Raw genomic sequence first — 24312 nt, forward strand, 5'->3', positions numbered from 1 at the left:
CTCATTGGGGATCATGGATTAGCAATTTTATTTTATTTAGCTGGTAAAAGTTTAATAGAAGTAAGGCTCCAGGGTCTATGCATCAGGGATCTGTCTCAAGTTGTGAAAAATAGAGTCTCCTTCATTCGTGAGCTGCCTTTGTGTTGAAGACTATCCATTAACTTTGGTGGCTTCTTTTCGTAACTCACTAGTATATTTGGCTATTTGTAATTGTCTTGGAGTAGAAAATACTACAATTTATGTATGAGGTGGACTGTGTCACAAACTGACTCATATAGATCTGAGTGGGATTCTTAAATTACCAATGAGGAGTCATCCCATTTTTTCTAAATTGTGCAGCTATTTTGGTTGCAGTGAATTTCAGCCGGTGTGTCAATATTACAGACATATAAATTTCAACCTTAGTAAAGCTTAATGGGGGATCTCTAAAGTTTCTGCTGGTAGATGGTTAAAGACATGTTAGTGATGCAACATTAGTAGAAAATTTTTGAAGGATTGTTGGATGCTTAATGTACTCAATGTTTCGAAGAGTGGAATCATCTATTCAGGTATTACAACTTTGGCCAGTGCTACAACACTTCATAAACAGATCCTCTCATTGTCTTGTTGCCTTTTTGTTTCGGACAATAGCTTGCCCTTCTTGCTCGATTTGGTTCAGGGCTTGAGCTGATATCATTGTCCCAGAATAATCTCTAGATTTATTGGTGTAGTTTTCAAGATAAATCAAAGTTGTGATATCCTTTCCTAAGAAGGTTCTCTAGATGGGAGAGACTCTTGTATTTGGGTTTTATCTAGACTCTTCAGCTTTTGCTACAGGGAAATACATTCAACATTTACTTTGCTTTTCAGGGATACAAGTGTTAATTTACATTTATTTAATTAGTTGAAGAATTAATGGGTATCATTGTTTCTCATTATTGTCGAATAAAGATAAAACGCTAAGTAGGCTTCTTTACTTTAACATTCATCATATTCATTTTTCCTTTCCCGGATAAGAGCACAAGTGACTATTCCATACAATGCGACGTTGTGTGTTTTAAGGTGAAAGAGGATAATTCCTATTTAAATTTTTGTTATTCCCAGAAAGGTCATGTTGCATATTGAAAGTTATGCAAAAAGAGTGTGGACAAAATAAAGTTTTTGTCTCTAAACTTCTCTCTATGTGAGAGTTAGGTTCATCAAACTATATTTATTTTGTCTCAATTATGTTTTGACAATATTTCAATGAAAATTCTAATCACATTTGAGGGAAAAATTGCCCAAGGATCTTTTTGAGTAAATAAAGAGGAGCACATCCATATATTTTTTGTACCTTACAATTTTTAGCATATACTAATCATTTTGAGTTTGGCATTTGTATTTTATACACTCCTGAGATGCTTGAAGACGTTTTACAAGAAATCCACATTTTTTGATAATGCACCCTGTGAGCAAGTATCTTATAGGTAAAGTAAACTTTTTACGAATCTTCAAAGATAGTAAAATAATTTTTACACTACATTAAATTCCTCCAAAGTTCTCATCCCTGTTTAATGGTTTGCATACATTTTCCTCAACAATTTGAGCTTCCTCAAGAAATTGAAAATCCAGTACATATCAATGTTTGATGTTGGTTGCTTTTTTCTCTGTCCTGTTTCGTTGTCTCCAGATGTTTTTCACTCTTTTGGGAGTAATATATTGATGGATTTTGTCTTCTTTGACAATCAAGTTCACCTAGATGTTTTTAACGACTTGATCAAGAAACTTGTGGGTCTAGTTTGTTCTCCTTTAGACCCAACTGACCCATTTTGAGCAAGGATAGAACAAAATTTATGTATAACTAAGCTATATATCTAGTAAAAAATTTTAATTTGATCTAGTTGGAGTTGTGTCATAATAAATTGTCTTAAAACCATCAATACATTTGATAAATCTTATCATAGAAAATCCCATTTTAAAGTTCGTGCATGATTTCATAATAGAATCAAAGTTATGTATAACTGAGCCATATATCTAGCAAATATGAAAATTTATGTAATTAGGAATAACTGATATGTTTACAATATATCATTATAGATTGAAAGACTACAATATGTATCTATAACTAGGGTGTAGTTCTTATTTTCTCTCTCCCCTCTCTTTACACTCTCGATCACAATGTCTCCTTAAGAAAATTATTCCCCTCTAGTATCTTAGGTTTGATTTGGAATGTGCACTCCTGGGATAGAATAATCTCTATCACCAGTTTATTGATACCTAAAACGTTAATGTTAGCGAACCAATCAAAAACAGTAAAGTAAATGAAAAATCTTTGTGCTAAAGAAGAAGAAGAAGAAATCAGAAAACTTATGAAGAATGGATGGTATTTATAGGAAAGAGGAACAAGTTTTGAAAGGTTGCAGCCCTTTCAGAATACACACGTCCATTAATGAAAGTTTGAAACCTTTCAAACAGTCCTGGTTATTCCTAAAGTTGCAACCTTTCTGCACAGTCATTTCCAAACGGTGGGAAATTAAAATAAAAATGGAAATATTTTAAATAAAGTGGATTGTGTGCATTCGAGTCGTGTCGGGTTAATCAACTAAACAATTAAAATGTTTCAATTAATCTTAACTAAATAATTGAGATCGTTTATTTTATCAACTAATTAATTGAAAATATTTTTTTCCATCTCATTTAATTTAATTAATGAATTAAACATTTAACTAAATAATTAAAATAAACTTTTTACAAAAAATAATCTCTCGATCGATCATTTTCCAAAGCCAAAGCCAAAGTTGAAGCCATAGCCGAAGCCACGACGACGACAAAGACACGAGGGGGTCCCTATTTCCAACTCCTTTAACGAATAATAGGAGTGTTTCGATATTTAAACTCTCCTATTTTCTTCCACCACCGATGAGGGACAAATGACTTTTCACTAAAGCATTAGAGGGCTTTTCAATTTCTTAACTCTTCAAGTTCCCAACTTTTCAAGTTCCTCTCTATTCATCTTCCCTCCATTTCCCATAAATGCTTGCTACATACCCAACAATCCTCCACATCAATGGTTAGTGGTTATAAAATATGAATGCACTGAAAAATGTGTACTTTATAGGCAAGGATTAATTGCATCTGAATCAGTAGGTTTCCCCATGGACTTTTAGTAGTGAACATATGTCGATATACTCGCTCAAAATGTAGATGCGATATCTTTAATTATCGAGTATTGGTGTGTACCTATACAACCATATGTCACACAATTAATCCTTAACAATTTATGGTTCTTACGGTTATGTTCTTTTCAACAATGAACACCTCCTTGTTTCATGAGTGTATAGAGAATAGCCTTTTGACATTAAATTCCCTTTGAAACGGCTTACACTTCACACTCACATATGTGATCTCTAACCGTGTCATCTCGTAGATACACTATTTGTTCAAATCCACCAAGCTAAGCAAATTATTATAAAACTTAAGATTTATTATCTCATTAACAAGCCTTAAAGTCTTAACCTTGTTCTTGAAAATTGTCTTCTTCATGACAATAGATTGAGTTGATTGACAACGTCGAACCGTTAGTCAAAACTTTGTCTTTCTCCTTGTATGTAGCTCTTGATATCTCTAGTCTTCTAGATAGAGTTACCTCCATGCTGAGTTGTCCTAAGTCGTAAACCCATTCCCTTAGATGATCTTTCAACTGCCACTCTTACTAGGCCTTTCTTTAGTGGATCTGACACATTATCACTTGACTTCACATAGTCATTGTGATAATTCCACTAGAAAGCATTTGTCTTACCATGTTATGTCTCTGTAGTATATCACGAGACTTACCATTGTACATAGTGCTCCCTGCCCTATCGATTGCTGTTTGACTATTGCAATGTATGCAAATAGGTCCCACAGGTTTGGGCCAAAAAGGAATATCCTTTAGGAAATTCTGGAGCTATTAAGCTTCATCACCAGCCTTATCTAAAGCAATAAATTCAGATTCCATTTTGTAGCAAGCAATACATGTCTTTTTGGACGATTTCCAAGAGATTTCTCCTCCACTAAGTATAATTAAATAACCACTTGTTGATATTACTTCATTTGAGCCGGTCATCCAATTTGTATCACAATACCTTCAATCATAGGATGATATTTATTATAATGCAAAGCATAATATTGTGTATGTTTCAGATACACCAACACATGTTTCATCGTGATCTAGTGAGTTTGATTAAGATAACTTGTATATCGACTCAGTTTGCTAATAGCACATGCTATATATTGTCGCATCCAATTCATAATATACATCAAACTTCCGAACACTCTGGCATATTCTAATTGAGAGTCACATTCACCTTCATTCTTTTGAAATGTAAAGCTTAAATCAATTGGAATTTTGACAACATTCAATTTCAAGTACTTGAACTTATCCAATACTCTTTGAATATAATGATATAGAGATAGTGCTAGTCCCTGAGGAGTTACAAGAATCGTGATCCCTAATATCAAATCAGCAACTCCAAATTCCTTCATATCAAACTAGTTGGACAATATGAGCTTAGTAGCATTTATATCGTTAATACCTTTACACATTATTAACATGTCATTAACATACAAACATAAAACGACTTCATGATTTCTAATTTTTATAATGTAACATTCTAATCACATTCATTAATCTTGCATCCATTTGCCAACATTATTTTGTCTAATTTCTCATGTCATTGTTTGGGTGCTTGCTTGAGCTCATAAAGCAACTTCACAAGTCGGAATACTTTCTCTTCTTTACCAGGGACTACAAACCCTTCAGGTTGTTCCATGTAAATTTCTTTATCCAACTCTCTATTTAAAAAGGTTGTGTTTACATCATTTGGTTGATTTTAAGAGCATACACTGCCTCTAGTGCTATTAACATTCTAGTTGATGTTATCCTTGTTAAAGGAGAGTATGTGTCAAAGTATTACAGACCTTCTTTTGATCTGTACCCTTTGTCTACAAGTCTAGCCTTATATTTGTCAATTGTTACATCAGCTTTCATTGTCTTTTTAAAGATCCACTTTGATCCTAAAGGTTTATTTCCTAGAGGAAGATCATCCAATTCCCAAGTATGATTACTGAAAATTGATTCGATCTTCCCATTGAAAGCTTCTTTCAAATAAGTTAACTGCGACAAAGAAATATCTTCTTTAAATGTTTGAGGCTCATTTTTCAAGCAACAGTGCCACAAAATCTAGTCCAAAAGAAGTGGGTTTCCATTGGCGAGTGCTACGCCTAGGTTTCTCGCTAAGTAGTGTATTTTCCATTAATTCTTCTTGTAGTCGTTTAGGTCTTTCACTTGTCGACTCACATTAAGTTTTATACAGATTATTGTGTTCAGATAACTTTGTGTTGTCTGACTCAATTATCGTATTAACATGAATCTTAGGATTATTGGATTTGTTAAGTAAAAACCAGCAGAACTTAATATTTACAGCATATCCAATAAATAAAAAATCTACTATTTTTGGTCCACTTTTCACCCTTTTGGGTAAAGGAACCTCTACATTGGCTAGACACCCCAACACTTCCAAATATTTGAAGTCGATTTCCTTCCTTTCAAGAACTTATATAGAATTTATTGTGCTTTGCTATGGTGTATCCTATTGAGTATCTTATTATCCGTAAGGATGGCTTCCCCCCCAAAGGTTTCAAGGTGAACCAGGACATTATCATTTCCTTTAATGTTTTGTTCTTACGTAGCACTGAGTATGCATAAGGTTGTAGCTCTACTCTATTATGAGACTAGAGTAAAAAGAATCCTTTTGATATCCCCTAAACCATTAACCTACATGGGGTTTGTCCTAGTTCTACCCTTGGAAAAAAGAACACCCCACACGTTGTGAGGTCTTTATGACACCGTATTTCATACCTAGCTAGTATGTTCTATGTCGGTTAGTGCCTATTCTCATCATGTAGGATGTGAATTCTAGTATTAGATAGGTCCTACAACGTGTAGGTAGTTGAATGAGACGCTACTTACACATGGCATTCTAGTATTGGGTAGGTTCTAGAAGTTTTCTCTAAACATTGGAGAGGTTTTTTAGAAAGCCTGAAGAAGTAGTTCTTCTTCCAATCATGGAAGTGGGTCATATCCATTTACCTTTTTTTTTCATTTTTAAGGTTTAATTTCTTATACCAATTTGATTCCTTTATAATTTTGAGTATATTTAATTATAACTTGATGTGTGGCTTAAAACCCCCATTCTTGGTGTGTGATTTAAAAAATATGTGTTGATATTATTGTTGGGTTTTGCTTGCTGATAGGATTAGATGAATTTCAATGGTGATTTCACCTAGTTGTTATAGTTTAATTTATGGGATTGTAGTTGCAAAACAAAACCACCCATGTGTTTTCGTCTTACCCAAGAGGGAGGTCGCAAAACTAAAACCACTAGACTGATGTCCTAAGGAGTGGGTCGACATTAAGTTCATCCCAAGAGGTTGAGACCTAGTCCCATATCCATGAACCCTCTATCGAAAGTTCAGGGTGTGGATAAGGTGTAGGCTTGTTAACTTAGTTATGTGGCTGTCTGAGAGGGACCCATTTGATATGGAGTAAATTCCCCGAGAGTGAATTTACTTTCACCTACAACTTCGCCTAGTCACCATTGTGTTTCAGATTTCCTATTCGAAATCATGTATCCATTTGTTTGTGTCAATATATATTGAGATCACACCCCAAGAACTCTCTCTCATACTTGTTTTATCCTTTATTTTTTATTATTATGCTACTTGTGAGAAAACTCCTTCTTGTTATTTGACACTTCGGTGTCACAAATTTGACCTTTTCGTTTGAATACTCTAAAATGTCTTGAACTATCACTATTTCGAACGAAATTATAAGTATCTACTACTTTCAATACCACTCCCTTTGGACACGACCCCAACCCTTTGTTGGGTTATTTTACTAGATTCAATTAGTAAACACTCAAACTTTTGGTTTGAGTTGTTGATCACAAAATATATAACACATATGTTGAAGAACTCAGTAACAAGGATCAGCATCTAGTGTCTCGTTGATCCAGCTTGAGCACTCAGAGTCTGTTGATGATCCTCCTTGCCTTCCAGACGACCCCTTTTATTGCTTTCAGTATTTTTCTTTATTCTAATGTAGTGGGTTCTGTCCCAAAATCTGTCACAGCTATTTACAAGCTTTATAGACATTTAGTAGTTCATTTGTGTTTACATTATTATTCTAGGTTAATGACTTGCATTGCAATTTTTTGCCAAGTTGAATGTTATTTCTTTTAACATTCTAAGTTATGTTACTTGGTTATTATAGTAAGTCCTTTGATCATTGTAATAATGTTAGAATCTTTTGGTCAGTTATGAAAGACATGACAAGGGTTCGCTCGAGGCTAACAAAGGTCTTCGAGTCCCAGCCATGTCCGGGATCTAGACTCGGTGCGTGAAAAACATGGAATCAGAGCACAGAGTTCAAAAGTCATATGTAACATCTCATAACTTGTAATAGCCAAAAGTAACGTAAGGAACTAAAAATTTTCAGTTTTGGAAAGAAAAAGGAAAATCTGGAAAATTTCCTCAAGTTATGAAATTGAGATTTTTGTCATTTTAAAATCTCCATAAATTTTAGCTAAGGATGAGTTAGAGTAAGATCATTATATGTTTGGAAAACCCTTGAAATGATATTTCCAACATATCTGAGTTTTCATGATTTCGATATTGTATGAGGGAGATATGCCTACCGGAAGTTGGGTTGTTGAAGTAAAGAAAGTCCAATCAGATTTTACGTAAGGGCAAAGTAATCTTTTAACCTATTTAATTCCTAATTTATGTTAAAGGTTTATTAGTGGTGAAAATAAACCTTAAGTAAGTTTTCAGAAAATTTTTTTTACTCTTAGGACTTGGGGGAAAAGAGAAGGGAAGAAGGAGAAGGGAGAAATATCAAGAACACTAAGGTTTTGCGAAAGTAATTCATCGAGGGTAATCCTTATCAAGACATGTTAGATTCTTCTATGTTGGGTTAGTTAAACCACACATCGTTTTGTCTAATTAAGCCAATATTGAGTAGATTGAATGATTAAAAGTGATGTTTTTTTAATAACATTGTTTAATTCTTCTTGGTTGAGTTGTTACATGCCTTTTGTTGATTTGATTCGTGCTTCTGGGTAGTTTTTTTAGTCGAATATTTTTTGGGTATTGAGGGTATTAATTATCCTAAGTGTTTGGGGAAATAACCATTGAAGATTAGAGGGTTTAGAGATGAAAAATTGAGAATAAAAGTCAAAACGCTCGTTTGTTAGGTCTTAGGCGCCAGAGCGCCTAAAAAAAATCTTTGTCCATCAGGATCTAGCAAGCCGATCTAGACAACGCTGCTCAGGATAGAATTTGTTCGTTAGGCTCTGGCGGCCCATGCCTTCTAAGTGCTATGGAGGCAAGGAGACGTATTCATTCCCCATCTTTTCGTACTAGTTCCTTATGGTTGTATCTACATTTCTTAATTGATTCCAACACTCTAAGGTACATCTAAACATCATGAAATTATCCATAAACATGAGATCATGAAGCTTGAGTCCATAATCCAATTCGAGGAAAGTTAGGATCAAAGTCAACGAAGTTAAGAGTCAAGTCTAAAAGTTAAGAAGTAAGTCAATGTGAATTCTTAAAGTGTTCAAGAGTCTTAAACAAACATTTTAACTTTGTTTTCAGGCTCAAGGTACAAGTTGAGCAAAGAATATTGAGGTGAGTTAAATTATCAAAAGTTATAAGGGAACTAAGTATTCTGTAAAAGTTAATTTGCACATTAAAGAAATAGTAAAAAGTTTAGTTCATATCTCAGAAGTTATAAGGATACTACATATTTCCTAAGATTTAAAAAGGTTTTCACATTTTGAGTTACAAAGGGAGTTACACTTATAGTAGAGCCTTTGGCTAGTTTTAGTAAAGTGGAAATCATGATTTTTAGGAGAGCTTTTAAAGCTAAGTTTGAGTCATTACCTCAAACAAAAGAACAACTTGTTTTTAAAACATATGATCTAAGTAATTTGGGAGTATTATTAAGCACCGATATGGGGACGCGAGTTCATATTAATTGAAGCCCCCATAAACCATGTAGCTAACATGGAAAGAAGAAGGGTCATACTTTTTAGGTAATTCTATAGTTTTTTTAGCATAGACTAGTGGATTTACTTCGTAGTTCAAGTTTGACATTGATGCAGAGGTATAGGACGGTCCTCTTGCAACGTGAAGTAAGACGTTGTACCATCTCTTAGGCTCATATTAATGGTTTTCAGATAGAGAATCTCCTATAGAAACTATATTACTTTCATATATAAGGTATAGACTACTGCCAATTGAATAAGGTTACAATCAAGAATAAGTATCCTCTTCCAAGTATAGATGATCTGTTCAACCAGCTTCAAGGTGCTTCCCGCTTCTCAAAAATTTATATCAAATCAGATTACTATAAGTTGAATGTTAGGGAATGTAATATTCCAAATACATCTTTAAGAACCAAATATGGGCAATATGAGTTTAGTCATGTCCTTTGGTTTGAAAAATGCACCTGAAACATTCATGGATCTTATGAATAAAGCCTTCAAACAGCCTTTAGATATGTTTTTTGACATACTAATCTATTCAAGGAATGAAGAAGATCATGCTAGTCATCTCAGGATAGTTCTTCAGACTTTGAAAGATAAGGAGTTATATGCAAACTTCTTCATGTGTGAGTTTTGACTTAATACTGTGGCATTCTTGGGACATATAGTTTCCGGTGATGGGATTAACGTTGACACCCAAAATGTAGATGTAGTTAAGAGTTGTCCTAGACCCCTATCTCTAACAGATATAAAGAAGTTCTTGGGTTTGGCTGGCTAATATAGAATATCTATTAAGGGTTTTTCACCTATCTCGTCTCCTTTGACCAAGTTGACCGAGAAGACAGTTAAGTTTCAACGGTGTGAAGCTTGTGAGTAAAGCTTTAACGAGTTGAAAAAGAGGTTGACTACGGGTCTAATTTTGACCTTACCAGAGGGTAATCTAGGTTTTGTGGTGTACTGTGATGCATGAAGAGTTTGTTTGGGTCGTGCATTAATCAGAATTGCAAGGTTATAGATGATGCCTCTAGATAGTTGAAAGTTCATAATAAGAATTATCCAACCCAAGACTTAGAGCTGTCTGATATGGTATCCGCCTAGAATATATGCCTTCACTACGTATAAGACATTTATGTTGATATATTTCCTGATCACAAGAACCTACAATATGTGTACACCTAGAAGAATCTCAATCTCAAACAAAAGAAAGTGGTTAGAACTACTCAAGGATGATGGCATGAGTATTTTATACCACAAAATTAAGGGTAATGTGGTTTCTAATACTTTAACTAGTTTATCCATGGGGAGTACCGGCCATGTTGAGAAAGAAAAGAAGGAGTTAGACAAAGATGTGCATAGACTTGCACTCCTAGAGTCATGCTTAAAGATTCAAAAAAATGAGGAATAGTGGTGGCTAATTGGGATGAATCATCACTAGTATCAGAGGTTAAAGAAAAGCAAGACCAAGACCCCATTTTCTTGATTTGAAGGAAAATGTTTATAAGCAAAGAGTATTGGTTTTTTAACAAGGGGGAGATGGTGTGATGAAGTACCAAGGTAGATTGTATGTACCTAGGTGGATGGCATCCAAGAGAGGATCATGGAGAAGTCTCATAGATCTAGATATTCAATTCATCTTGGTTCCATAAAGATGTACCGTGAATTAAGAGTTGTATATTTGTACGAAGGCATGAAGATGGGCATTGTTGAGTTTGTTGCCAAATGCCCAAATTGCAAACAAGTGAAAGAAGAACACCAAAGGTCTAGAGGTTTGGCTCAAAATATAGAACTTTTGGAATGGAAGTGGGAGATGAATAATATGGATTTCATCACAGGCATACCCATGTCTCGCAGATAGGATGATTCAATTTTGGTGATTGTCGATAGAATTAAAAAATCAGCCCACTTCTTACAGATAAAGACCACTCATTCGGTGGAACATAATGCAAATTTTTACACTCAAGAAGTGGTAAGACTTCATGGAGTCTTATTTTCAACCATATAAGATAGAGGTGCAAAATTTACTGCTCAGTTCTGAAAGCCTTTCTAGAAAGGTTTAGGTTCAAAGGTTAACTTAAGTATCACTTTTCATCCTCACACCCATTGACAAGTAGAGCATACTATCCAAAACCTATAAAATATGTTGACGGCTTGTGTGATTGATTTCAAGGGGAATAGGGATGATCACCTACTTCTCAATGAGTTCTCTTACAACAATAGCTACCATTCAAACATCGAAATGGCTCCATCTGAATCTCTATATGGATGAAAATGTAGATTTTATATTGGGTGGTTCAAAGTTGGTGAAGAAGGGATGATAGTACCAGATCTAGTTCACCAAGGCATGGACAAGGTGAAGGTGATTCAAGAGATTGAAAATGGTACAGAGTCACCAAAAGTCCTACATGGATATTAAGAGGAGGTCGTTGGAGTTTGAGGTGGATGGTTGGGTACATCAAGAAGTTTCACGCATGAAGGATGTTCTAAGGTTTGGTAAGAAGGGTAAACTTAGTCCCTAGTATATTGGTCCTTATTAAATATCCAAGAAAATTGGAAATATAGCTTATGAGTTTTATCTACCATAAGAGTTAGCAGTGGTTTATCCGGTGTTTCATATCTCTATGTTGAAGAAGTGCATGGGTGATCCTTCATTGACTGTACAAATCAAAAATGTTGGAATTGAGGATAGCTTATCCTATGAAGAGATTCCGCTTGAGATTTTAGATCAACAAGTTTGCAAGTTGAGGATAAATGAGGTTGCGTCAGCCAAGGTCCTATTGACGATTTAATTTGTTGAAGAAGCAACTTGGGAAGTTGAAGAGTATATGAAGAAGGGATATTTGCATATCTTTGAATCCGGAGATAATGCAGATCAAGGTACTAATTCTCTTATTAGTAATTTATAAACTATGAGTAAGCAAGTTTTTACTTGCTTTTGATGGTTGAGTATTAAACTTGATTTATCATTCTTATCTTAATGAAGGAAATATCATTCAAGGATGAATGTTCCCAAGGGAGATATATTGTAACATGTCGTAACTCGTAATAGCCAAGAATAAGCTAAGAAACTAAAATTCACTTTTTTAAAGAAAAAGGAAAATCTAGAAAATTTTCTTAAGTTATTTAAGTGAGTTTTTGGTCATCTTAAACGGCCATAAATATTAGCTTAGGATGTGTTAGAGTCAGTAATTCATATGGTTAAGATCTTTCCAATGGTTCCGACTTTTCACGATTTCAATATCGTGTGAGGGAGATATTATATTCGGAAGTTGGGTTGTTGAAGTAACGAAAGTCCAATCCGGAATTAAGTAAGGGCAAAGTAGTATTTTCACCCATATAATTCATAGTTTGTTTTAAAGTTCTTTCTAGTCGAATATATTGGGTATTGAGGGTATTAATTATCCTAAGTGTTTGGGGAAAGAACCATGGAAGTTTATAGGGTTTAGAGATGAAAATAAAAGAAGAAAAGTCGAAACACCCATCCTCAGGCCTTAGGGGCCGTGCCAGCCATAGCCCATCAGGACATACCCTATCCTTCAGGCTCTGACTCCCCCATGCCTCTCACAGTGCCAAGGACGCATGGAGACCCCATTTGTTCCCCATCTCTTTGTACTAATTCCTAACTTATTTACCTACATTTCTTAGTTGATTAAAAAACTCTCAAGTACATCTAGACATCATGAAATCATCGATAAACATGAGATCATCAACCGTGAATCCATATTCCAAATAAAGGAAAGTTCAAATCAAAGTCAATGAATTTAATCGTTTAGTCTAAAAGTAAGGAACAAGTCAAATGTGAATTCTTAAAGTGTTCAAGTGTTTTAAAAAATACTTTAACTTTGTTTTAATGCTTAGACTACAAGTTGAGCAAAGAGAAATGAGTTAAGTTAAATTCATAAAATTCAAAAGGAAAATAAGTATTCCTTATGAGTTAAGTTAAAAGTTAAGCACAGAGTAAAGAGTTGAGTTTATATCTCAAAAGTTATAAGGTAACTTAATACTTCCTAATAGTTACAAATGTTTTCTTATTTTGACCAAGAAAGGGAGCTAGAATTCCAATAGAGCCTTTGTCTAGTTTTAGTGAAGAGGAAACTATGGTTTCCAAGAGAGATTTTTTTAAAGATGAGTTTGAGAAATTACTTTAATCCAGAGAAGAAGTTTTTTTAAAAACATATGAACTAAGTATTTTAGGAGTAGTTTTGAGCACAAATATGGGGACACGAGTTCTTTACTAACTCAAATCCCCACAAACCATGTAATCAACTTGGAGAAAAGAAGTCTTATACTTTATAGATGATCCCTTAGTTCTTATTAGCATAGACTAGTGGATCCACATAGTAGTTTAGGTTCTATTCTAACGCCAAGGTATTGTACGGTCCTCTTCAATGTGAGGTAAGATGTTGTTCCTTTAGTACTTTATATTAAGTTTATTGATTCATTTGTTGAATAGAGCCAAGGTAAGTTATTTCTTATTCTTATCAATCTTAAGTTATCGTTTAGCCTTCCAACTCGCATACTCGTACTTTCAATGTACTGATGCTAGTTGGACAGCATCATCTTATGATGCGTCTCGTAACCAGGATCAGCATCCAACACCTCGTTGATCAAGTTTAAGCACTTAGAGTCAGTGGTTAGCCTCCTCGCATTTCGTAGGACTATTTTGTTTATTTTAGTCTTTTGATTTATAAAACATTTAGGTATTTGTCCAATCATTCATCTTAGTATTGTAGAGGCTTCATATACGGATAGTCAGTCAGATAATCTGTTTTGAGTCTGTATTTATCTCGCATTTCAGATATTTTATTTTTGAGACTTAAGTGTCATTTTTGCCAAGACATTTATTTAAGAGTTATCTTTGTGAGAGCGATTCTTGTTCAATATTGAATTAATTCTTCTGATGAGTTAAGTATTCAAGACCAAGGGTTCGCTCAAGGCCAAAAATGGTCATTGGGTGCCTGCCACGTCAAAGGTGTAGGCTTGGGGCGTGACATCCTACGAAATCAATGAAGTTGTATCTTTGGAGTCCTAGTTATCTTTGTGAAGCGCGCCAAATCTATAATTAGGAGGTTGAAACACTTAGGAATTTCTTCACTTCTTTCATATTCATAGCGTACGTTAGGGTTTGATCTCTAAAAAGATTCTCTGTAATTCATTCTCACGTGTGTTTTCAGATAATCATTCCTCCACGAAGAGCTGCAAGAGGTCATCCATCTAGGAAGAATGTAGAGGAACAATGGGTACCTAATGCAGCTGAAGTGCAAACTCAAGGGAAATTACCAATGGTGATTTCCGTAAGGATATAAGTATGCACAATCAAGTTGTGACTAACCTGGTTAGGCAGCAAAGACGAACTCGACAAGAAGGGGATGAAACTTCAAGGATTTGTGAGTTCTAGAGGATCAATAACCCAAGTATAATGGTATGAGCACTATATAGGACCCAAAAAACTTCTGAGGAATTTAAAAAGGTGTTCAAAGTGATGCATAATGCTAATACTGCGAGAGTTAAGCTAACTGCAAACCAGATGAAGGGTGTTGCTAGAATGTGGTTTGATTAGTGGAAAGATCATAAAAATGAGGATACACCACATATAGGTTGGGTCTATTTTGTGGAGTCTTTCTTAGGGAATTTCTTCCCTCGAGAATTGAAAGAGGACAATGCACCCCAGTTCCTGACACTTAAGAAGGATTCTTTAAGTGTGCATGAGTATGGGTTGAAGTTCACCCAACTATCTCGTTATGCTCCAAAAATGGTTAAGTACATGAGAAGTAGGATGATCTTGTTTATTGTTTGGTTGGGACATCTATCAAGAAAAGAGGGCAGTGTAATAACGTTCAGAACTATACTAGCACAGTCCTAAGGTAGTGTAGCTCAAGAAGGTAGATGGGCTCCTACAAGTGCTAGGTGTGGTAGAACCCACCCAACTAAGTGCCTTTATAGCTCGGTAGATTGTTTCAAGTGTTGGAAAGAGGGTCATTTCATGAAAGAGTGTACTAAGAATAAGCAAGGTAGTGGATATCTGGGTAATAGATCCCAATCTTCATATGTTTCTCCCCAAGAGAAGGATGCCCCTAGAGGAGCTACTTTCGGTACTGGTGGAGGAGAAAATTGCCTCTATGCAATTACGAGTAGCTAAGAGCAACAAAATCCTAAAGATCTTGTCACTGGTGTTATCAAAACCTTTTTTTAGGTTTATCATTTTCTAGAACTATGAGCAAGTTTATCATTTGTGACCCCTTATGTTGCAAATACATTTGATATTGTTCCTGGGAAACTTTGTGAACCCTACTTTGTTTTTACACCTGATGGGTAGTCTATTCTACTTGAGTTATTTTATCGTGGTTGTGTCATTTCCGTCAGTCACAAATACACCGTTAATGATTTAGTTGAGTTAGACATCATATCTTTTGATGTTATTTTGGTATGGAATGACTTCTGCCTATTGTGCATCAATAAAGTATAGAACTTGAGTTTTCAAGTTTCAAATTCCTAATGAGCCAGTCTTAAAGTGGGAAAGTAGTTCAGTACTGCCTAAGGGTTGTTTCTACCTCAAGGAGAGAAAGTTTCAAAGGGGTGTATCTATCAATTAGTTCGAGTTAATGACTCAGGTGTTGAGGAACATCCTATCTAGCCAGTTCCAGTAAAAAGAAATTTCGAGAAGTATTATTTGATGAACTACCCAAAGTCCTTCTTTAGAGAGAAGTATACTTTGAGATAGACATCACTTCATATACTCATCCTATCTTTATTCCGCAATACAAAATGGCACCAATAGAGTTAAGAAAGTTAAAAGAGTAGTTGAAAGATATTTTAGAGAAGGTTTCATTCGACAAGGTGTCTCGCCTTGGGATATCCGATCATATTTTTAAGGAAAAAGTCGGTTCCCATAGGATGTGTATAAATTACTATCAGTTGAATAAGGTTACCATAAAGAACAAGTATCATCTTCCAAAGGTAGATGATTTATTTGTACAATTTCAGGGTGCCACCTATTTTTCTAAGATGGTATCAGATCTTTCTATCAACAATTAAGAGTAAGAAAATGTGATATTCAAACAAAGCTTCCAGAAACAGACATGGACATTTAGAATTTTTGGTCATGTCCTTTGGTTTGACCAATGCACCACCAACATTCATGGACATTATGAAAAGAGTATTCAAACCTTATTTATATATGTTTCTTATCGTCGTCAATGATGACATACTAATTTATTCAAGTAATGAAGAAGATCATGCTATTTAACTCAGGATAGTCCTTCATATTTTGAAAGATAAGGAGTTATACGCTTAGTTCCAAAAATGTTTATCTTTAGTATGTAGCGTTCTTGGGCCGCATAGTTTCTGATGATGGAATTAGAGTTGACAACAAAAAAATATAGAAACGGTTATGGGTTGGTCTAGAACCACATCTCCATCTAATATTAGGATTTTCTTAGGTTTGGTTGCCTACTATATAAGATTCGTAAAGGGAATTTCATCTATGTCATCTCCTTTGACAAAGTTGACACAGAATATTCTTATGTTTCAGTGGTCTGAAGATTGTGAGAAAAGCTTTTAGGAATGATGTGGATGATGCTACTCATCTCAGAGTAGTTCTCCAAACTCTCTAGGATAGAGAGTTGTATGCTATGTTTTTTATGTGGAAGTATTGGCTTGAGTCTGTGGCATTCTTTGGCAACATTTTTTCTGGTGCTGGGATTTAATTTGATACTCAGAAGATTGAGGCAGTGCAGAACTAGCCAAGACCTAAATTTATTATTGATATTAGGATATTCTTTGTATTTTTTTGTTATTATAGGAGGTTTGTCGAGGGGTTTTCATATATTTCATCCCCATTGACTAAGTTGACTTAGAAAATGATGTTTTAATTATCTTAAGATTGTGAGAATAGTTTTCAGGAATTCAAAGCTAGGTTGCCTACTACCCTAGAGTTGACCTTATCGGAGGGTACACAATGTTTTATTGTCCATTAGGATATGCCCGAAATTGGAGTGGGTTATGTATTGATAAATAGTGGAAAAGTTATAGCTTATGCCTCTAAAAAACATAAGATTAAAGAGAGGAATCACCCGATAAATGATCTATATTTGATTGATATTCTGTTTTCTTTATTAATAATGCGTCACTATATTTATGGTGATCACCAATCACAAGAGTCTGAAGTATCTATTCATTTAGAAAAAAAATAATCTCAGACATAGAAGATGGTTGGAGTTACTCAAGGATTACGACATCAGTATCCTTATCACCCAGGTAAGGAAAATATTGTTGATGATACTTTGGGCAAGTTATCTATATGATGTACTTTCCATGTTGAGGAAGACGAGAAGGAATTGTCTTGGGATGTGTACGAACTTCTGCTTTGGATCCTGTTTGTAAGATTTAAATGAAAGTGGAGTAGTGGTGATGAATGGGACTGAATCACAGATGTGTCAGAAGTGAAAGAGAAACAAGACCAAGACCTTGTTTTGCTTGAACTTAACTCAAATGATCATAAGAGGAAAGTGATGGATTTTGAACTATGAGGATATGGTGTATTGAGGTATCAAGGTAGGTTGTAGGTACCAAGGGTGGATGAAATCGAAGAGAGGATAATGGAAGAGGCTCATAGCTCAAGGTGTTTGATCCATAGTGTTTCCACAAATATATAACGTGACTTGAGATAAATCTATTAGTGGAGAAGTATGAAGAAATATACAGGTTGGTTCTTTGCAATGTGGCCGAATTGTCAACAAGTTAAGGTAGATTACCAAAGTCCCGGTGGTATAGCTCAGAATATAGACATTCAGAAATGGAAGTCGGAGATTATCAATATGGAATTTATCACTAGTTTGTCACAGTCTCACGGATGTCTTGATTCTATATTGGTGATCGTAGATTGAATGACTAAATCAGCACAAGTTTTGTCGGTAAATACTACAAATTTAGCAGAAGGTTATGCCAGGTTTTTTATTCAATAGGTGGTTAGACCTCATGGACTTTGAGTTTCCGTCAATTCAAATAGAGGTGCACACATAACTGCGTAGTTTTTCCAGAAAGGTTTGGTTTGAAAGTGAATATGAGTACTTTTCATCGCTCAGAGCATTGGTCAATCAAAGAGTATGATTAAGACTTTAAAAGATATGTTGAGGAATGAGTGATAGATGTCAAGGGTAATTAGTATGATCACTTACCTCTCATCAAGTTTTCTTATAACAATAGTTATCTCTCTAGCATCCAAATGGTTCTCAATGAGGCTCTTTATGGGAGAAGATGTATATCTTCTACAAGATGATTTGAGGATTGTGAGGCTAGGATGAAAGGACCAAACTTTGTTCATCAAACCATGAAGAACGTGATCACTATTCAATAAAGGTTGAAAATAGCATAAAGTCGTCAGAAATCCTATACATATGTTAGGAGGAGAGACTTGGATTATGAGGTGGATGATTGGGTTTATTTCAAGGTTTCACCCATAAATGATGTTGTAATATACGGTAATAAGTTGAATATTAGTCTTTGGTATATTGGTCCTTACAAGAAATCCATGAGTATTGGTAATTTAGTGTATGAGTTTGAGCTTCCACAGCAACTAGAAGAAGTCCATTCGGTGTTTCAAATTTCTATGTTAAAGAAGTGTATGGGTGATCCTTCACTTATAATACCTATTGAAAATATTGGTACTAAAGACAACATATCTTTTGAGGAGTTACCCGATGAGATTCTTGATCGCCCACTTGGCAAGTTGAGGACAAAAGAGGTTGCGTCGGTCAAAGTATAATGGAGGAACTAGTTTGTTGAGGAAGCTATTTCGCAAGCTAAAGAGGATATGAATAAGAGATACCCATATCTCTTTGAGTCCTGATAAATTCCAAATCAAGGTAATAATTCTTTTTTGGTACTCTTTCAGTTGATGTGTTATGTTAATTTACATGTTGGTTGTTAGAGTGGGGTGTCAAATGTTCCACTCTTAAATCTACTTTGGAGTGATCTCATTCTACAATGAATGTTCCCGAAGGGGAGATATTGCAACATCCTTTCTTAGAAAGAACAAATTTTAGGAAAAACAAATTTGGAGAGAACCAAATAGAAAATTTTTCAAGATTATGCTTAAGATGTGAGTTTTTGGTCAACAATAATTTTTTCTTTTCCTTACCCCATCAGATTAAAAACGTTTTGATTAATATTTTTTGGTCAAATCTGATATGGGTTAATTTACAAAATCTAAGTTATGCTTGGGGTTTTAAAAGATAGTTAAAGAAGAGGAAAATAGGAGAAAAAGAATAAAGATGAAGATTTCTTGTGAATCAAGGAATTGTTTTGCCAAATCAAGGTATGTAAGATTTCATAGTTTTTGGTCCATTCCCTCACACGCAAATAATTACTTACGTATTCGAATTTAATCCAAAAAATTGAGAATATTTGAGTTCTTGAAGTGTTTCCTGAAATTCAAGTTTTGTTCTTTGATTATGAGGTTTTGTTGAGTTCATATGATGAGGATCGTATGTTGGAGAGTAATTAAGGATTAATATCAATGCAATTATAATGGTTCATACAAAAGAAAAGAGTTTGAGGGGAATCGTTTGATTCTACATGTGTTAGGGTAGGAAACAAGCAATAAAATTCATTGGTTTCGGGTAGGGGCATGTCTCAACGTACAAGCCATAGTGCCCAAACTACTAGTCTATATTTTGGTGCTTTAAGCCCTCACCACTCAGTATGCCCCAACTAACCTTCACTTGGTTAGGGGTTGGCGCCCCGTGCCACTTAGTGCACTAGGGTCTCCTACTCCGTCCTATATTAAATCATCTTCTCCAACTACAAAAATATCTTCAAAAAAATGATAGACAACGTCGCTTCTTTCTTCAAAAACTACAAAAAAATGACACAGTTAGTTTCATCGCTTTTAGAAAAGTTACGTAGTGCGTCACCTTTTGACTTTTTTTAGAATATTTTTAATAAATGTGCTGGACTCTGTCGCTTTATCTTAATTTTAATTTTTCTTTTAGTTTCCAAAGGGTGATGCAGTCGGTCGCTTTTCTAGAAATTTTATTTTTCAAAATTTTAGAAAAGCGGCGTACTAAAGGACTCTGTCCGTCTTTTTCTGGAAATTATTTTTTTGGAAAATCTAGAAAAGCCACAGACAAAAACATGTTGGTCGTCACTTTTTCTGCAATGTTTTGACATAAGAAGTCCACCTGCAAATGCAATTCAATTCTATTCTATTCATATTCATAAGACCCACATCAAACAATATAATCTAAACATCACAAAACCTATAAAACATAAACTTTAAATCAATCTTCAAAAATATCTAAATAACAATACAAGAACTTATAAAGTTATTCAGAATTAGTTTCAAAAAGTTTATGAAAGTGACCTAAACAAGGGTGTGCGATCTAAAAAATCATCATGCATCTCACTGCCGTTGTCGGTCTCCGCAATGAAGATATAGTAGGTCGACAACCAAGGTTCAACACTTGTTCTTTGATCTCTTTAACGGTTTCACTCATGCTTTGTTGTTCAGCTACTCTTCTCTGCTCCGACTTTACCACTGCCAATGTACGTGGTGCTACTTGAGCCGACATAGTAGCAATCTGAGCAACGTCAAGTGCCTCAGCTTGACGTGACGATCCAATACCTTTTAAGTCTGACTGGAGTCGTCTTACATAGTTTTGAGAGACTAGAGCATAGTTTCTACCCTTGTGTATCCCCATTACCACCTCTTGTATCCAAATTTGGGTGGGCAGTTCAGGTGTCATTTTTGTTGAACTATCTAGATTTTAAGCGACGTACTACAAAAAAACTCATTCTATTTACTAAATATAAAAATTGACATCAATATATATACATATCATAAATTTATTCACTAGTAATATATATTATTAATATTAAATAACTTACAAAAGTTCATTTGGCCCTTTCTTCAACGCACGCATCAGGATCCGACTTATTTTCTTTATTTTTGACATGAATCTTCCTAAAAACATCTAGTTAAATGCGAGGGCGCGCCAATTGTTTTTCTTATATATAAAAACTGAAATTTATAATGATATATTCATAACCTAATTATTTATTGAAAATTTTAATTAGAACATACCATCTCTCTTATAATTGCTACAAAAGTCTTTACACCTCCGATGTGCAACGAGCCAGCCTTAGGACTTCCTCTAGTCTTTTTGTCTTATTCTGAAATTGACTTAAGCTTATCAGTTGTCACACCCAAATTTTGAAATCCGAATACGACCGGCGTCAATAACCTCTCAGAGGTCGCAAACAAGCCTCTTCTTAAATTTCATCATAATCATACATTTAAATTTGCAGAAAATATAAAACTTTTTAAAACATGATGATGTATACTTAGACTACATATATTAACTCCATAGGAGTGATATTCTACATATATCAACTATAAACCATCTATAATAGATGAAACAATTCAAATGTAAGAATAAATATATCATAATAGTTTAGCAAACGGCCTTAATACAAAGCTTAGAATAAATGTGTGAAATGAAACGCTAGGGACAACATCCACTACCTATGTCTAAACTACTAAGCTAGAATGATAGATGTAGCATCCTCAAAATCAAGAGGACCTACCAAAGTCTCGACATCATTAATCTAAACTGCTTCAATGAGTCTTCATTCTTCACTCTGTTCTGTGTCTACAAAAATAGTAATAGTATATGCACATATACACGTAAGGAGTATGCATGATCAAGGAGTCTTCTTCTTTCTTTATTATTTTCTTAAAGAAGTCTTTAGCATTAAGATCATGTGAGATAACATGAAATCCAGTGTATGCCCCTCACAAAAAAGGGGTGGTTCACCGATCAAATTTAACCTATATCATGTCAGATAAACATGAAATCTAGTGTCTGCCCCACACCGAAAAGGGGTGGTTCACCGGCTAAAGTGAAATCAAGTCCAGTGTCTTCCGAACACTGAAAAGAGGTGGTTCATGGCTACACTGAACAAAATACTTCTTGATCATTTAACCGACAAAGATCATGTGAGTTAAAAATCAAAAGCAGTGTCTACCCTAAACCAAAAAGGGGTGGTTTCACCGGCCAAAGTGAAACGGCATCATACCTAGCTCTCTTAGGTGGAATCCACTTGCTTGTTCCTATGCTGGCAACAACATTCGAAGACTAGGAGATTTTCAGAGACTCTTATCCACCTTGGTGGATCCTCATCTCATGAGGCTTAGATGTGCTTGCACAAACTCATTGCTAGTCGATTGGTTCTTTTCTCAATTTCATTTTATTTTTAACATTTAGAGTTGACTCAAACATTATGGAAGGTTGCTTCTAGTTATGAGGTTTACTAAAATATTTGTATAGTCGATCATCCCTTTCTTTACTTGATGAAATGTGAATTTAACCTTACATTATCATCTTGGTGTTAATGAGACTTGTCTCACGATACTAACACCCTCTTATGTGAGTATCTATAACATTATCATTTAGGTTCAAGTGAGACTTGACCCACTTCCTTTAACACCCCATTCTGTTCGATTTCATAACTCATAAGCTTTAATGTCATTTGGTAGCCTTATACCATTCTTTATGAAAGTTTTTTAACTTATTCAATGTACTTACTTAAATTCATAGTTCATTTGAAAAGGGTATGTTGGGACTTGTCCCAATAATTGGGATACCCTTGGTTATGAATTCATTGAGTTACATTGTTCACACTTAATTTGGCATTACTTAGTTATTAGCCAATTTTATATCATATTTTGGAAAAAAACCTTGTAAGCCAATTCTATTCAACTTTTTGGACAATATATTGCTAGCCAATTTGTTGGCATAAATCAAACTATGATATTATCACTAGCCATGTCAATTAACTTCATGAATGTAATATAGTGATTTCATAATTCTAAGAAAGTCGACATTTAACAATGAACTAAACTTCACGAACGATTCATGACAACTTCATCTTCTCCAACACAATTAGGCATTACAACATCTTTAACTCATGAAGCTAATACACTAATCATACGAATCAAATCTATCGGACTCATAAGACATTATTAGATCAAGAAACCTACACATTATGATGAATTAACATCACATACCAACAACATGTTTTAGATTACATCTACGTTCTATTAGGATCGAAAACAAGGATAACAAAGGATATGGACGTTCAACAATGTTATTGGGAACAACCCTCGTATCAATGATCTTGAACTCACAAAAAGTTTGAAAAATCCTCTTGGGGAAAGGAAACCAAGAGATAAACCCATAATTTGCTGTAAAATTGAATCTACAAAGATCACGTTGCACTTTTTCAAGAAAACTTTGAAGAATACCTTGATATCGCCTAAGGAGAACCGAGAGAATTTTCTGTTTTTCTTGCATTTTGCTCACTGTTTTTGTCACGTTTGTGTTCTGTTTTAGTCAATATTTTCTAGGTCTTAGGAACTGATATTGACTAGCTAACTTAGGCTATTTAACTTAATTAAATAAATCAATTATCTAATTACCAAAATGCCCCTCCTAAATTGACTAAAATATAGGAGAATATTTGACTTAGTCAAATATGAAATTTTCCTAACTGTCTCGGCTAACATAATAATTTTTAATTTATTTTATAATTTAATTAATTAAGTTTACTAGTGTAATTACAAAAGTACCCCTAAGTCATTAGGACCATAAACAACCCTTTTGGACCATCCTAGGTTAGGTACTAGGATGTTTCTTGAATTAGTTACTAGGTTAGTGTCACCCGGTTATGTCTTAGGTTGTCGGGTGCACTAGTTATTTTATTTTTGTTTGTCCTAGGTTAGTTATATAGTTAGGTAAGTTAGTTATACACTATAGTTTGTTAGGAATCTCAGCCCCACATGGCTTCACCCCCATATGTGCGCTTGCCCCTAACCACCCTTACCGAATTTGGTTGGGCTTGTTTCTTTGCCGGTTAACACATGTGCTTGCACATTTGTTGCTGCTCATTTCTTGTTTTCCCAAGGATCCTACCTATATCCTTGGGCACTTCTTAATCTACATGATCATTTTAAATTATCATCTTCTATGGTACCTAGGCTTGACGCTTGGATGCCTCGTACATAATGTGTTAAGTTTAAAATCAATATTTTTAGCTTAGGGTCTTCATTGCAGGTACAATTCTTAAACAAACTTGGATTATATTTTAAATACTTGTATATACATAAAAAAAGATTGGCTAACACCCTTAAGCCAATATTCACCAACATGCCCAATATTACTAAATATTGGGCATTGGGATTCCTATTTACCCCAATACCTATTCT

The 24312-nt window shown here is 34.7% G+C and overlaps 1 protein-coding gene across 1 annotated transcript; it reads left to right on the top strand.

Annotated features, from left to right (window-relative positions):
- The first annotated feature begins 11425 nt into the window (after positions 1-11425).
- LOC114077610 lies at positions 11426-14353 on the top strand. Its single transcript, XM_027917918.1, has 3 exons — positions 11426-11540; positions 11634-11818; positions 14222-14353. The coding sequence occupies exons 1-3, from the start codon at positions 11426-11428 to the stop codon at positions 14351-14353; spliced, it is 432 nt and encodes a 143-aa protein (XP_027773719.1).
- The last annotated feature ends 9959 nt before the right edge of the window (positions 14354-24312 follow it).

Source organism: Solanum pennellii, chromosome 6 (genome assembly GCF_001406875.1).
Source record: "Solanum pennellii chromosome 6, SPENNV200".
NCBI classification, from domain to species: Eukaryota; Viridiplantae; Streptophyta; class Magnoliopsida; order Solanales; family Solanaceae; genus Solanum; species Solanum pennellii.

Bases quoted from the DNA above. Each gene is read 5' to 3' on its own strand.
- LOC114077610 (XM_027917918.1), top strand. From the start codon at position 11,426: ATGGTACAGAGTCACCAAAAGTCCTACATGGATATTAAGAGGAGGTCG. The intron at 11,541-11,633 runs GTAAGAAGGGTA...ATCTACCATAAG, and splicing joins GAAGGATGTTCTAAGGTTTG to AGTTAGCAGTGGTTTATCCG. The intron at 11,819-14,221 runs GTCCTATTGACG...GTGTGTTTTCAG, and splicing joins ATGAGGTTGCGTCAGCCAAG to ATAATCATTCCTCCACGAAG.